Genomic DNA, 15383 nt, shown 5'->3' with positions numbered 1-15383 from the left:
AATGAGTAATTTTAACTGCATTATTTCTCAATATTTGCTGTTGTTGCCATACAATAAATAAAAAATAAATAAAATGTAATCCTTATTTTAATGTGTTAAAAATTAAACATCCCAGTCCAGAGCACCTCCGTGCCATAAAAGACTTGCCTTCGCCGCAGAATTTGAAGCAGCTTATTAACATAAATATGTGCGCCACGCCTCTTCCATTTCAGCTCCGCTTCATTGCTTACGCCGTAAAGGTGTTCCGTTCGTCTGGACGACGGAATGCGAACGCGCCTTTCGCCAGTTGAAATCGGCGTTGCTTTCCAATACTTGCCTTACGCCATTCGATCCCCGGAAGCCCGTTTTGTTGATGGTGGCTGCATCGGATTTCGGGATCCGTGCTGTGCTTGCGCACAAAGATGGTTCGCACGATCGCCCTATTGCCTTTGCGTCCAAACTGCTCTCTTCTGCGCAAAGACATTATTCACAGATCGAGAAAGAAGCATTGGCTCTCGTATTTGGTGTTACAAAGTTTCATGATTTCTTGTATGGTCGTCACTTTACCATCATCACAGAGCACAAACCTTTGACATCGCTTTTTCATCCGACCAAGCCTGTAACTCCACGTACAGCGCAGAAATTCATTCGCTGGTCTATTTTCCTCTCGCAGTACCGCTACCATATCTTGTATCGGTCGACTGCTAAGCACGGAAACGCCGATGCGTTGTCCCGTTTGCCTGTTGCTGAGGATAGAGCATTCGATTCCTCCGAACTTGCCTGCATGTTCATTGATTCGGAAACCGATGACGTGGTCGAATCGTTTCCGATTGATTTTCGTCGTGTAGCTACAGCCACAGCTGCCGACCCCGTCCTTGCTACCGTTCTGCGTTTTGTTGCTACGCAATGGCCCTTGTCAAAGTCACGGATCGGGGATCCGTTGGTTCGCCGATTTTTTGCTCACAAGGAGAGACTTTTTGTACGACGTGGTGTTTTGCTGTTGCGTTCAGATAATGATCAGTCCAGGGTCGTGGTCTCACGTTTGTTACAGTCCTCTGTCTTACAGCTTTTCCACCAAGGACATTGGGGTATAGTGAGAACGAAACAACTTGCTCGTCAGCACGGTACTTGGTTCGGAATCGATGCCGCGATTACGAATATGTGCTCTTCTTGCATGATGTGTGCCGAACAACAATCAGCACCACTGCGGAAATTCTTTGCATGGCCAAAAGCCACTTCCCCTTGGCAATGCTTACACATCGATTTTGCTGGTCCATTCTGGAATGCTCGATGGTTGGTTGTGGTAGATTCTTTCAGTAATTTTCCTTTTGTGGTCTGGTTGTCTTCCACGACGTAATCTGCCACCATCCAAGCATTATCCGCTATCTTTTGCATTGAAGGTCTTTCACAGACTATTGTTTCCGACAATGGCCCACAATTCCTGTCCGCAGAATTTCAGTCATTCTGCAAGGCCAATGGTATTCAACATCTGACGTCCGCGCCGTTTTCGCCACAGTCAAACGGTGCCGCTGAACGTTTGGTCAGGACTTTCAAGTCACAGATGTTGAAGTTGCAAGAGTCGCATTCTCGGAAGGACGCGCTATTGCTCTTTTTGTCCTCGTATCGCTCTCAGCCCCGCGATGGTCGCTCACCGGCTGAATTGCTCCACGGTCGCCCTTATCGAATCTTGATGTCTTTGCTACATCCGCCGCATCAGGTTCCTGTGCAGCGGCAGACACCTGCTCTTGTCCCAGGCGACGTTGTCTACTACCTCAACTATCGAGGTTCACGGCGTTGGCTCGCAGGGCGCATTCTTCGCTGCCTCGGCCGCGCTATGTATCTGGTTTTGGGGGCCTCTGGTGAGGTGCGTCGCCAACCTCAATCTGCTGCGCCTCTGTCGTCGCACGGGATCTGCCGCTCCCCGTCTGCTTTCAGCGACGGTGCCGTCCGGTCAGCGCCCTGGGAACCCATCTACTGGCTCGCCTCAGCCCCAGGTGTTACCGACGATGCCTTCCATTTTGCCCCATGGCGACGCGCCGCCGCCGCCGCCGCCTGTTCTCCCGCCGGCGACGCCTGCAGTAGACGCGTAGCGGCAACCGCCGGGCGCCTCCCTGGGTCACGCGCCGCCGATCGCTTCCCGTGACCAGTTGTCCTCCGCCATGGAACTCTTGCCCGCTCCGGACCATATGTCGTCTTCGCCCGTCGGGTGCCTCGGCCTGATGGAGGTCGACTCTTCGGCCCCTCCTGTCTCTCTACGGACGCATACACCGCATGTTGGCGTGCACCCTGAAGCAGGTTTTCAGGCGTTTCCTAGCTCCCCTCGGTCCGAATGGCAGGGTGCGGGTGGCACAGCCTCGCCTGTTGTTAAGCTCCCCACCTCGTCGCATACGCCAACATGGGGTCCTCTCCACGGCGGGCGGAAGCCTTATGCCACAACCGACCGCCGATTTGCGGGGGAGGAATGTGGTGTCACCGCCAGACACCACGCTTGCTAGGTGGTAGCCTTTAAATCGGCCGCGGTCCGTTAGTATACGCCGGACCCGCGTGTCGCCTCTATCAGTGATTGCAGACCGAGCGCCGCCACACGGCAGGTCTAGAGACACTTCTTAGCACTCACCCCAGTTGTACAGCCTACTTTGCAAGCGATGGTTCACTGACAAATTACGCTCTCATTTGCCGAGACGATAGTTAGCACAGCCTTCAGCTACGTCATTTGCTACGACCTAGCAAGGCGCCATTACCAGTTACTATTGATGCTGTAAAACATGTACCGTCAAGAGCGATGTTCACCAATTATGGATTAAAGTTAAGTATTCCAGCAGCTACATACGTTTTTTGCTAGTATAATTCCCTTGTCCTGTTCCAGACCTCACGCCAGCATGCGTGAGCTTAAACGCGTGCCTTTCGGCTTCTCCTAGTTGATTGGCTGTCTTGCCAGTCCACAACATTTATAGTTTGCCCGAAGTGGCTAAGTGCTCTCATTTTTAAAATGCTGGGTGAATACATATAGTCTGGGTATTTTTGCGTGCCCTGAGTTGACTGCCTCAAGGCATATACAGAGTTGCTACACTAGTCAAAGCTAAAGACCGCAAATAGCATCATAAAGGAACTGACTGGTACAACACGGGGTGTTGAAGCATTCACTGTACAGACTACAGCTCTGACAGTAATATACCCAGTTATGGCCATAGCCCATGCAAGGAAATACACATCCAATTGAATGAATCAATGAGAATTATCACGGGTATAATAAAATCCACACTGATCCCTTGGCTGCACATCATCAGTAACATTTCACCAGCAGTGACGCCAATAAGCAACCTGTCCAGAATGAAGGAAGCTGCATCACCCCTACTACCCCCGAGACCTTCCAGTTTATATAGTCTTAAATGAGCCTCCTTCACACCACTTGATATCACGCACTCCATTATGGTATAATGGAAGAATCAACAAGAAGATTGACCTTAAATAAGACTGGTGCAAGAGATTGAATGCTGTAACAATGAAAATCAAGGTGTTCAAGATATACCTGCCTGTATACCGGGATATGATCTGAGGAGAAGTGAACAGTGTAAGAACCAGTCACACCAGGTGCAATGCTATGATACACAAGTGGGTACTCGAGACTCTCCAGCCTGCATTTGTGGTACCCAAGAACAAACCGCTCAGTATAATGTCAGAGACTAGCCTCTGAGAAAGTACCCAGGGCCACGCAATGATTTTATTAATGCTGCTCCCTCTGCTATCAAATTGGCTTCATTCAGTAGATGTTGAATTCTAATTAATTGTATTGTTTTAATTAACAGCCTTAATTTTATAGTTTAAAAATCCTCCTTTTAGTATTTGTTGTTGTTGTTGTCTTCAGTCCTGAGACTGGTTTGATGCAGCTCTCCATGCTACTCTATTCTGTGCAAGCTTCTTCATCTCCCAGTACCTACTGCAACCTACATCCTTCTGAATCTGCTTAGTGTATTCATCTCTTGGTCTCCCCCTACGATTTTTACCCTCCACGCTGCCTTCCAATACTTAATTGGTGATCCCTTGATGCCTCAGAACATGTCCTACCAACCGATCCCTTCTTCTGGTCAAGTTGTGCCACAAACTTCTCTTCTCCCCAATCCTATTCAATACTTCCTCATTAGTTATGTGATCTACCCATCTGATCTTCAGCATTCTTCTGTAGCACCACATTTCAAAAGCTTCTATTCTCTTCTTGTCCAAACTATTTACCGTCCATGTTTCACTTCCATACATGGCTACACTCCATACAAATACTTTCAGAAATGACTTCCTGACACAATCTATACTCGATGTTAACAAATTTCTCTTCTTCAGAAACGCTTTCCTTGCCATTGCCAGTCTACATTTTATATCCTCTCTACTTCGGCCATCATCAGTTATTTTGCTCCCCAAATAGCAAAACTCCTTTACTACTTTAAGTGTCTCATTTCCTAATCTAATACCCTCAGCATCACCCGACTTAATTCGACTACATTCCATTATCCTTGTTTTGCTTTTGTTGATGTTCATCTTATATCCTCCCTTCAAGACACCATCCATTCCGTTCAACTGCTCTTCCAAGTCCTTTGCTGTCTCTGACAGAATTACAATGTCATCGGCGAACCTCAAAGTTTTTATTTCTTCTCCATGGCTTTTAATACCTACTCCGAATTTTTCTTTTGTTTCCTTTACTGCTTGCTCAATATACAGATTGAATAACATCGGGGAGAGGCTACAACCCTGTCTCACTCCCTTCCCAACCGCTGCTTCCCTCTCAAGCCCCTCGACTCTTATAACTGCCATCTGGTTTCTGTACAAATTGTAAATAGCCTTTCGCTCCCTGTATTTTACCCCTGCCACCTTTAGAATTTGAAAGAGAATATTCCAGTCAACATTGTCAAAAGCTTTCTCTAAGTCTACAAATGCTAGAAACGTAGGTTTGCCTTTCCTTAATCTTTCTTCTAAGATAAGTCGTAAGGTCAGTATTGCCTCACGTGTTCCAGTATTTCTACGGAATCCAAACTGATCGTCCCCGAGGTCGGCTTCTACTAGTTTTTCCATTCGTCTGTAAAGAATTCGTGTTAGTATTTTGCAGCTGTGACTTATTAAACTGATTGTTCGGTAATTTTCACATCTGTCAACACCTGCTTTCTTTGGGATTGGAATGATTATATTCTTCTTGAAGTCTGAGCGTATTTCGCCTGTTTCATACATCTTGCTCACCAGATGGTAGAGTTTCGTCAGGACTGGCTCACCCAAGGCCGTCAGTAGTTCTACTGGAATGTTGTCTACTCCGGGGGCCTTGTTTCGACTCAGGTCTTTCAGTGCTGTGTCAAACTCTTCACGCAGTATCGTATCTCCCATTTCATCTTCATCTACATCCTCTTCCATTTCCATAATATTGTCCTCAAGTACATCGCCCTTGTATAGACCCTCTATATACTCCTTCCACCTTTCTGCTTTCCCTTCTTTGCTTAGAACTGGGTTTCCATCTGAGCTCTTGATGTTCATACAAGTGGTTCTCTTATCTCCAAAGGTCTCTTTAATTTTCCTGTAGGCAGTATCTACCTTACCCCTAGTGAGATAAGCCTCTACATCCTTACATTTGTCCTCTAGCCATCCCTGCTTAGCCATTCTGCACTTCCTGTCAATCTCATTTTTGAGACGTTTGTATTCCTTTTTGCTTGCTTCATTTACTGCATTTTTATATTTTCTCCTTTCATCAATTAAATTCAATATTTCTTCTGTTACCCAGGGATTTCTATTAGCCCTCGTCTTTTTACCTACTTGATCCTCTGCTGCCTTCACTACTTCATCCCTCAAAGCTACCCATTCTTCTTCTACTGTATTTCTTTCCCCCATTCCTGTCAATTGTTCCCTTATGCTCTCCCTGAAACTCAGTACAACCTCTGGTTCTTTCAGTTTATCCAGGTCCCATCTCCTTAAATTCCCACCTTTTAGCAGTTTCTTCAGTTTTAATCTACAGGTCATAACCAATAGATTGTGGTCAGAGTCCACATCTGCCCCTGGAAATGTCTTACAATTTAAAACCTGGTTCCTAAATCTCTGTCTTACCATTATATAATCTATCTGATACCTTTTAGTATCTCCAGGGTTCTTCCATGTATACAACCTTCTTTTATGATTCTTAAACCAAGTGTTAGCTATGATTAAGTTGTGCTCTGTGCAAAATTCTACCAGGCGGCTTCCTCTTTCATTTCTTAGCCCCAATCCATATTCACCTACTACGTTTCCTTCTCTCCCTTTTCCTACACTCGAATTCCAGTCACCCATGACTATTAAATTTTCGTCTCCCTTCACTATCTGAATAATTTCTTTTATTTCATCATACATTTCTTCAATTTCTTCGTCATCTGCAGAGCTAGTTGGCATATAAACTTGTACTACTGTAGTAGATGTGGGCTTCGTATCTATCTTGGCCACAATAATGCGTTCACTATGCTGTTTGTAGTAGCTTACCTGCATTCCTATTTTCCTATTCATTATTAAACCTACTCCTGCATTACCCCTATTTGACTTTGTGTTTATAACCCTGTAGTCACCTGACCAGAAGTCTTGTTCCTCCTGCCACCGAACTTCACTAATTCCCACTATATCTAACTTTAACCTATCCATTTCCCTTTTTAAATTTTCTAACCTACCTGCCCGATTAAGGGATCTGACATTCCACGCTCCGATCCGTAGAACGCCAGTTTTCTTTCTCCTGATAACGACATCCTCTTGAGTAGTCCCCGCCCGGAGATCCGAATGGGGGACTATTTTACCTCCGGAATATTTTACCCAAGAAGACGCCATCATCATTTAATCATACAGTAAAGCTGCATGCCCTCGGGAAAAATTACGGCCGTAGTTTCCCCTTGCTTTCAGCCGTTCGCAGTACCAGCACAGCAAGGCCGTTTTGGTTATTGTTACAAGGCCAGATCAGTCAATCATCCAGACTGTTGCCCCTGCAACTACTGAAAAGGATGCTGCCCCTCTTCAGGAACCACACGTTTGTCTGGCCTCTCAACAGATACCCCTCCGTTGTGGTTGTACCTACGGTACGGCTATCTGTATCGCTGAGGCACGCAAGCCTCCCCACCAACGGCAAGGTCCATGGTTCATGGGGGGGGGGGGGGCTTTTAGGATTACAGATTATTAGTATTACAGATTATTAACTTTAAGAATTTAAACATATTAGCTTTGTGATTAAATCCTAAAATGAGTAATTTTAACTGCATTATTTCTCAATATTTGCTGTTGTTGCCATACAATAAATAAAAAATAAATAAAATGTAATACTTATTTTAATGTGTTAAACATTTAACATTAGAATAGTTGTGAATGACGGGTTATGACAGCATCTTAAATTTCTTAATTCGGTCAATAATTGAGTGAAAAGTTGAAAATCAAATTTTTGTTGCCCCTGGAAGCCATTAGAGGGGCAACTTGCAATTGGGACTGGGCGACCGAGTCCTGGGTTAGCCTTTTACTAAACATAATACAGTGCATTAATCTTGAAGATGATTTCTCTGACTCCAGTGCAGTCTTATTTTGAAGATTTGAATCGTCTTTATTTTGATGGTTTATGATGTCTCTTCTTTCGGAATACTGAGTGAATGTTAATCTGTATGAGAAATATAATTCTTGCACAAAACCCTGATAGCATCTTGAACATATTCCAGAACAAGTAGTAAATATGAAAACATGTACTGTAAATATGAGGGTCAGACAAATGAAAATCCAACACTTGCGACAGCAGTACTGTGGAATGCGTTTTTATCATGCAACAGCATGATTCTTTCCAACAGCATTCCGACAGATCGATGGCTAACAGCAGAGCCAAAAGTAGAAACATCCGATATCTTCCCAGCAAAATAAAACCAAAGATGGGATGTTTCCACTGCTGGCTCTGCTGTTTGTCCTTGGTCTGTCGGAATGCTGTCGGAAAGAATCAAGCTGTTGGACGATAATGTCTGCCCCTACAGTGCCAATCATACCAAGGCTAAGCTTCGGCGATTTGGTTGGGAAACACTACAACATCCTCTGCACAACCCAGATTTTGCACCATGTGATTTGTACAACCCTGGCCACCTGAAGAAAAATATGCTTGGACGTCGACTTCAGTCGGACAAGGGAGTGCAGGAGTGGGTGCAGTTGAAGATCCGCCAGCGGCCGACCGTATTCTATGGGACAGCAGGGTTTTCATTTCACTGCCTCTTATAATACATTACAGTCTGCAGTTTTATATGGGCTGCAGTTTTATAGCCCTTAAGCCTTCTTTATGTATAAAACTACTCCCGATCTCCCAGACCCCAACTTTATTAGAAATTTCGCCAAGCTACTTACGATTTTTGTGGTTGGGTCTATTTGATTGTAAAAGTAAAGCAGTGGCCAATGTGATACTTGGTTTGTACATAGCAGTTCTTTATTATTCGTACTCCTAAAAGTTGAAATATTCCCTTGCTTTTCTTAGCAGCTGTTGTACCCAGTTACAAGACCAACCACACGTTGACGCGGAGTATGAAGAACGATGTCAGTCAACGTTTTCCTCACTACCAAATTGCAATGACAAACGAAAACAAGACATACCTGTTCTCTAGGTGCCATTGTTAATGACTAGTGTCAATGGATACCAGTAAATATTTTAATCTCAAACAAGACGTCACTTGCAAACAGAAAGTTTCGCTCATCAGTTACTAGGTGATTTTGAGCTCCAACAGAGACTTATAGTATAAATCTCACTTGCTTGTGAATCCACTTCATGAAAACGATTTGTTTGTTTTTCGTCTTAAGACAATAATTAGAATTTTTTAAACAAAATGCTAGTTAAAAGAACTGAATTATTCATGTGGAAAATATTTAAAAAACAACTTTACAGATCTCTCGGTATTCGGCCACAGGTTTGTCTACACTACTTTCACACGTTGAATGTTGTCGTTACACTTCCACTTGAGAAATATACCTACTATACAACTGTTTCTCGAGTTGGCAGCCCTGTTAGAAAATGCACTTTGCGACAATCTAATGTTTCCCTTGTATACCTTCGGTTTTTGAGCTTTGTTTTGATTATAAAAATTTCTGAAGTTTTAATTTTTACTATTTTGTCATTCTTGAAAGTTACTATTAGTCCAAGAAAGTATTTTCACGCTGATGCGAGGATCCAGAGTTGCTAGGAATATATTCTGGGTTCAGTATGAAGTAGCCACTGTTGGCAGTTGATTCCATGAGAGTGGCCAAAGCGGTAAAGTGAGTCTTTGAGGCTACTAAACAGGCCAACGAAAGGAAGAGAGAAGATGAGGCACAAGTAAACCATGAAGATTTGCAGCTGGTATGTATGAGGAACAAGAGAAGCGAGCCGTAGATCAAATATAACTTTGAGTTGAATTTCCCAAGAATTAAAATTTTTTGAATGTTTCCTTTATGCACAAAAAAATCTGTTTTGGGATGTTTCAGGATACTGTTTGAAATAAAATAGACTACAGATACTAATGTACTACCAACAGGAAGATAAATATAGCCAGTTTAGTTATAGATATGTAACTTCAATAACTTTATGAGAGTTGTAAGCATTTTTCCCGTTATCACAGGTAGCTGAAGAGAATTTCGCCTGATGAGACTGGCAGCAATGAGTTCCTGGAAGTTGTAACACTAACTGCAATGTAAAGGTAGCGTCATATCAATGTGCACAGGTCATATTAGATTACATTTTCGAACCATATATCAAAGCGCAATGTGTGCAATATATTTGGCAGAACTTGTAGCTGCCAGATTAATTTGGCTTGAAGTTTGGTGTCACTTTAAATATCACACAATCCTGTACGCTTTCCTTAGTACACAGGCAGAAAGATGCTGGGCGTGACTTACCTTTGGCCAGCGGAGACAGCATGAGGTAGTGAGTGCTTCCACCGCCAGCGCTCTCTCCAAAAATGGTGACGCTCCCAGGATCGCCGCCGAACGCTTCGATGTTCTCCTTAACCCACCTAAGCGCTGCCACCTGGTCCTTGAAGCCATAATTCCCCGGAGAAGCCTCATCGCCTGTACTCAGGAAGCCTTAAACAACAAAACATATTTGTAAGGCATAAATAAAGATGTAGAACTTTGGTAATGTCATGTACCGAATCTCATATCTAAGATTGGTCGCACGTTATAACACGTCCCTTTTGTTTCGTGAACGGAGCAAGATAACAGAACGCGATTTTCGGCAAATTATAGCGCGCCAAAGAGGACGCATTTATTTTTGTATTTAATCCTCTCATCTAAATCGACACCTCCATTATTGCTCTACAGTTCACAATTGAGTACCCGGCAGAAGGTTCATCGAACCACATTTAAGCTACTTCTCTATCTTCCATTGTCGAACAGCGTGCAAGAAAAACGAACACGTAAGTCTTTACATTAGAACCCTTATTTCTCTTATCTTGATGATCATTTCTCGCTGTGTTGGTGCGTGCCAACAAAATATTTTCACACACTTAGGGGAGAGATGGTACCTGAGATTTCATGAGACTATCCTTCCACAACGTAAAATGCCAATGCTTTAATGAGTGCTACCCCAATTCCCATATCATATTCCTAGGACTGTCACCCTTATTTCGCGATAATACAAAATGAATTGCTCTTCTTTCAACTATTTCAATGTCCTGCATCAATCCTATCTGACGCTGATGCCAAATCGTATACCAAAACTCCAGAAGAGCGAGGACAAGCGTAGTGTAAGCTACCTGTTCAGCAGACCTATTACATTTTCTAAGTGTTTTCCCAATAATCGCAGTCTTCCGTTCTTTTACCCACAAAATTATCTATGTCATCGTTCCAGTTTTAGTTATTCGTATTTGTAATTGCTAAGTATTTTAATTGAGTTTACAGTCTTTAGATTTACGTGATTTGTAGTGTAACTGAAGCTTATCGCATTGTTTTTAGTAACCGTGTGATTTAGAGCCAATTGCCACATTTACACCGTGCAGATGTTCTGTCTAAATCATTTTGCAATTCGATTTGATCGTATGATGACTTTACATGACGGTAAATAACAGCATTATCTGCTAACAATAAGAGGGCTGCTCAGATTTTCTTCTACGTAGATTAGGAACAACAGAAGGTCTGTAACACTGCCTTGGGAAACGCCACATATTACTTCTGTTTTACTCGATGACTTTCCGTCAGTTATTGCGAACTGTGGCCTTTCTGTCGGGAAATTACGAATCCAGTCACAAAACTGAGACGATACACCATAGACACGCAGTTTGATTATAGGTCGCTTGTGAGGACCTTTATTGAAAGACTCCTGGAAATCAAAGAATGTGGAAGCCATTTGACGTCTCCTGTCGATATCACTCATTACTTCTGAGAATAAAGAGCTAGTTAGCTATTTGTCAATAAATCTTTTTTTCCGAGGTGATTCGTAATTTTTCGAGCACAGCATATGTTCCAATATCCTACAGCAAATAAACATTAGTAATATGGGTCAGTAATTCCGCAGATTATTCCTGTTTACCTTCTTGGGTATTGGTGTGACTTGTTCAACTGTCCAGTCTTTGGGTACTGATCTTGCGAGCCGGCAGTTGAATATGATTGTTAAGTGAGGAATTGTTGTATCAACATACTCTGAAAGGAACTTGACTGGTATACAATCTGGAGCGGAATCCTTTCCTCTCGTAAATGTTTAAGTTGTTTCGCAACACCTTAAAAGTAAGTGACTCATGTTGGCAGTTGTTCTTGATTCGAATTCTTACATCAAACGAAGTACTAAAAAGTATTTCCTTAACAGAACGATGTACTTTTTAATGGCATGTGAAAACTTTCCGAAGGACAAGTACAGTCATACGGTGCTTGTTAAGGTTGGCGTTGAAACTTTTAGCTATAATATCGAGAGTATCCGAGAATGTAGCGACGTAAACACCGCCAAGTGGAGTTCCCATGCCATTCTCCGTCGTTGCATCAAGGTTTCTGGTTGTATATTGTTTCCACAACAAATTGTTCAGTTAAACGTAAAGAAGTGTGCATAATTTAAATAACTCCCTTAGTGCCTCTCGTTGCACTAGTGTTAGAATACAGTTCTAGTCACTAAAATGCGCGAGGGTTTCAAATGAAAACCTTAAATATTTTTATTGAACACAAGTTGGCAGCCCTGGAGCACAAGTGTATCATTTTCCGACATAGTCTCCTTGTCATTCAACACACTTCCTCAAACGCGTAGACAGTGCACTGCTTCCTCTGTAATAAATTTCTTTTGGTCTTATGGGCAGCGACTCATCCACCGCCCGTCGCACCTCTTCTTTAGAAGAGGTCACACCAACTTCTCCTAAAAAATTCCTCACAGTGCACAATGCAATACTGACCTGGTGCTGTGAGCAACGGATGACATCACTTAGGAGCACTCGCAGTAGAAAACAGTTGCGCTCCTTCTGAGTTGATCATAATGTAGCTGACCATCATTTCAGCAGTCAATACTGGTTTCTAGCTATGGCAGAGAGACTGCTAAAAATCATAATTTCGTCCGTTTTATACGCATACCAGCAACCAATTTAAGAGAAGCGGCATAAATTTGGTGTGATTTCCGTCCCACATTAGAAGAGAAGTAGCATAATTTTAGTGCTATTTTTACATGGTGCTGTAGCACATTAGTAGATGATAACAAGCCGCCACTACATATTAGGCACGTCGCTTGAGTGTAACATAAAATGAAAGACTCTAAGATACTCACGTTTTGGCTTCAACACCCCACCGTTTTTGAAAACAGCACCCCTAAAATTCATGACGTGAAATCGGCTCAGAATTGACCAGATCGATGGATAATGAAAAAGTTCATCTATTAACATGCTGTCACACGTGACGGTATTTGTTCATGCACTTTAGGAATCCAATATGAGTAAAAAATGTTATCAGGGGCAATCGGTTTTAAACTGTTTCCAAGATATGTTTTGAAGTTGAATTTTTCACTTTCCTAGATTTAAGGAAACTGACGTAAACATTTTTTCGTAAGTCACTTAAACGATTGACCTCTTCTATACACCTAGGACCAAATTAATTATTAGTTTCTTATAAGCACAGGAAAACATTAGGCACCAATTTCCCATACGCTGTGATACAGTACTGCCACTTTCGAAATCGTTATTTTACTTATACTACATATGTATACTACAATTACAACAATCGTTCATTTTTTCCCTTATGCATTAACATACGTTGAGTGCTCATACTCGCAGCAATGTTACACAAAATAGCTTTCTTACAACAAGGTTCACAATTTTAAATATTCGTTAAACCAAGTCGTTTGATAAATTTGTTTACCTCTCACGTTGTTATTCATTATTCATTTACTTACATTATTAACCTTCCCATTACTACCAATTTCGATGCGGCAAAAAAATATAAATTAAAAATAAATGAACTGCATAACGCATTGTGGACTCGAGCACAGGTTCTCTGTTTTGCAGACAGAAGCCTTGACCGAAACGCCAGTGGCGATTTCGTTTAACAGGTTTTACCATGTAGATAACTACACCGAGTTCACAAAAATCCACGGGCCAGCGATATGCACTTATACTGATGGCGGTAGTATCGCTACACAAGGTATAAAAGGCGGACCTGAAGGTGATTCACGCGAAAAGGTTTCCGAAGTCGTTACGGCGTCAAAACGGGAATTAACAGACTTTGAACGCGGAATGCTACTTGAAACTAGACACATGGAACACCTCATTTCGGATATCGTTATGGAATTCCATTTTAAGAGATCAATAGTGTCAAGAGTGGGCGAAAATACCAAATTTCAGGCATTACCTCTTATCACGGACAACGCAGAGGCCGACGACCTTCAGTTAAGGCCGAGAGCAGCGGAGTTTTGATAGGGTTGTCAGACCTAACAGTCAAGCAACACTGCGTGAAATAACCGTAGAAATCTACGTGGGACGTACGAGGAACGTATCCATTAGGACAGTGCGGCGAAATTTTGCGTTAATTGTCTGCGGCAGCAGACGACCTTCGTCAGTGCCTTTGATAACTGCACGACTTCGCCTGCGGTGCATCTCCTGGGCTCCTGACCATATGATTGGACCCTAAACTATTAGAAAACCGTGGCCTGGTCAGATGCTTTCCGATTTCGGTTGGTAAGAGCTGATTTTAGAGTTTGAAGTGTGGCGCTGACCCAACGTAGCCATGGATCAAAGTTGTGAATCAGTCAATGTGCAAGCTGATAGTGGCTCCATATTGGTGCGGGCTGTGTTAACATGGAATGGACGGGGTCCTCTGCTTTAATTGTACCGATAATTGACGGGAAGTTATGTTCGGCTAAATGGAGGTCATTTTCACTTTTTCATGGGCTTCAGAACAATGACAGAACTTTTATAGATGAAAAAAATGTGCCGTGTCACCGGGCCACAATTGTTCACGACTGGTTTGAAGATCATTCTGGACAGTTCGAGTGATTGATCTGGTCACGCAGATCGACCGATATGAGTCCCATCGAACATTTGTGGAACATACCCGACAGGTCAGTTCGTGCACAGCATCATACACCGGCAACACTTTCTCAATTATGGACGGCTATAGACCCAGCATGGCTCAATATTTCTGCTTGGGACTTGCAACGACTTGTTCAATCCTCCCATGTCGTGTTGCTGCACTACGCCGGGAAAAATTAGATCCGGCACTATCTTAGGAGGTGTCCCATGACTTCTTTCGTCTCAGTATAAGTGGCACCGGTAAGAGTTTCTTCCTTCGATTTATAGGAAAATATTGTATACGTTTCCGGATCACACAAGTGATAAGAAATGCTCAGTTTTCAATTATTTATTGATACCGTTAATTCTGTATCGATTGTGCTTCGTGAAATTTAGGGGTGGTTTTCTCAAAAACGAGGGGGTATTGACCCAGAATACTTCTTTCATTCTAGGTTGTACAAAATCAACCTGCCAATGTTGTTGTTGTGGTCTTCAGTCCTGAGATTGGCTTGATGCAGCTCTCCAAACATGAGCCGAATCATCTGGTCGTGTCTGAGGCCTACCCTTCGTTGGTAAAGTACTTCAGTGACGACCATGGTTCAAATGGCTCTGAGCACTATGGGACTCAACTGCTGAGGTCATTAGTCCCCTAGAACTTAGAACTAGTTAAACCTAACTAACCTAAAGACATCACAAACATCCATGCCCGAGGCAGGATTCGAACCTGCGACCGTAGCGGTCTTGCGGTTCCAGACTGCAGCGCCTTTAACGGCACGGCCACTTCGGCCGGCAGTGACGACCATGCTACCGGCTTTGAACTAGGTTGTAATTATGACGCGACACCCTGCACCTCGTGGTCTAATCGTTAGCGTTATTGACTCTAGATCGCGGGGTTCTGGGTTAAATTTCCGACACGGTTGGAGAATTCCTTTGCTCAGGAACGGGTTCTGGGGTGTTGTACCA

At 43.1% G+C, this 15383-nt stretch overlaps 1 protein-coding gene across 1 annotated transcript in view; it reads right to left on the bottom strand.

Annotated features, from left to right (window-relative positions):
* The window catches only part of LOC126174808 (venom carboxylesterase-6-like), a 190412-nt gene that overhangs the window by 108329 nt on the left and 66700 nt on the right, over nucleotides 1–15383 (bottom strand). The window contains exon 4 of the mRNA XM_049921183.1: nucleotides 9847–10032. Within this exon, the coding sequence (XP_049777140.1) occupies nucleotides 9847–10032 (186 nt within the window). The remainder of the gene's footprint in view (nucleotides 1–9846; nucleotides 10033–15383) is intronic.

This window comes from Schistocerca cancellata, chromosome 3, assembly GCF_023864275.1.
Source record: "Schistocerca cancellata isolate TAMUIC-IGC-003103 chromosome 3, iqSchCanc2.1, whole genome shotgun sequence".
Lineage (NCBI taxonomy): Eukaryota > Metazoa > Arthropoda > Insecta > Orthoptera > Acrididae > Schistocerca > Schistocerca cancellata.
This window is presented reverse-complemented; position numbering and strand designations above follow the sequence as displayed.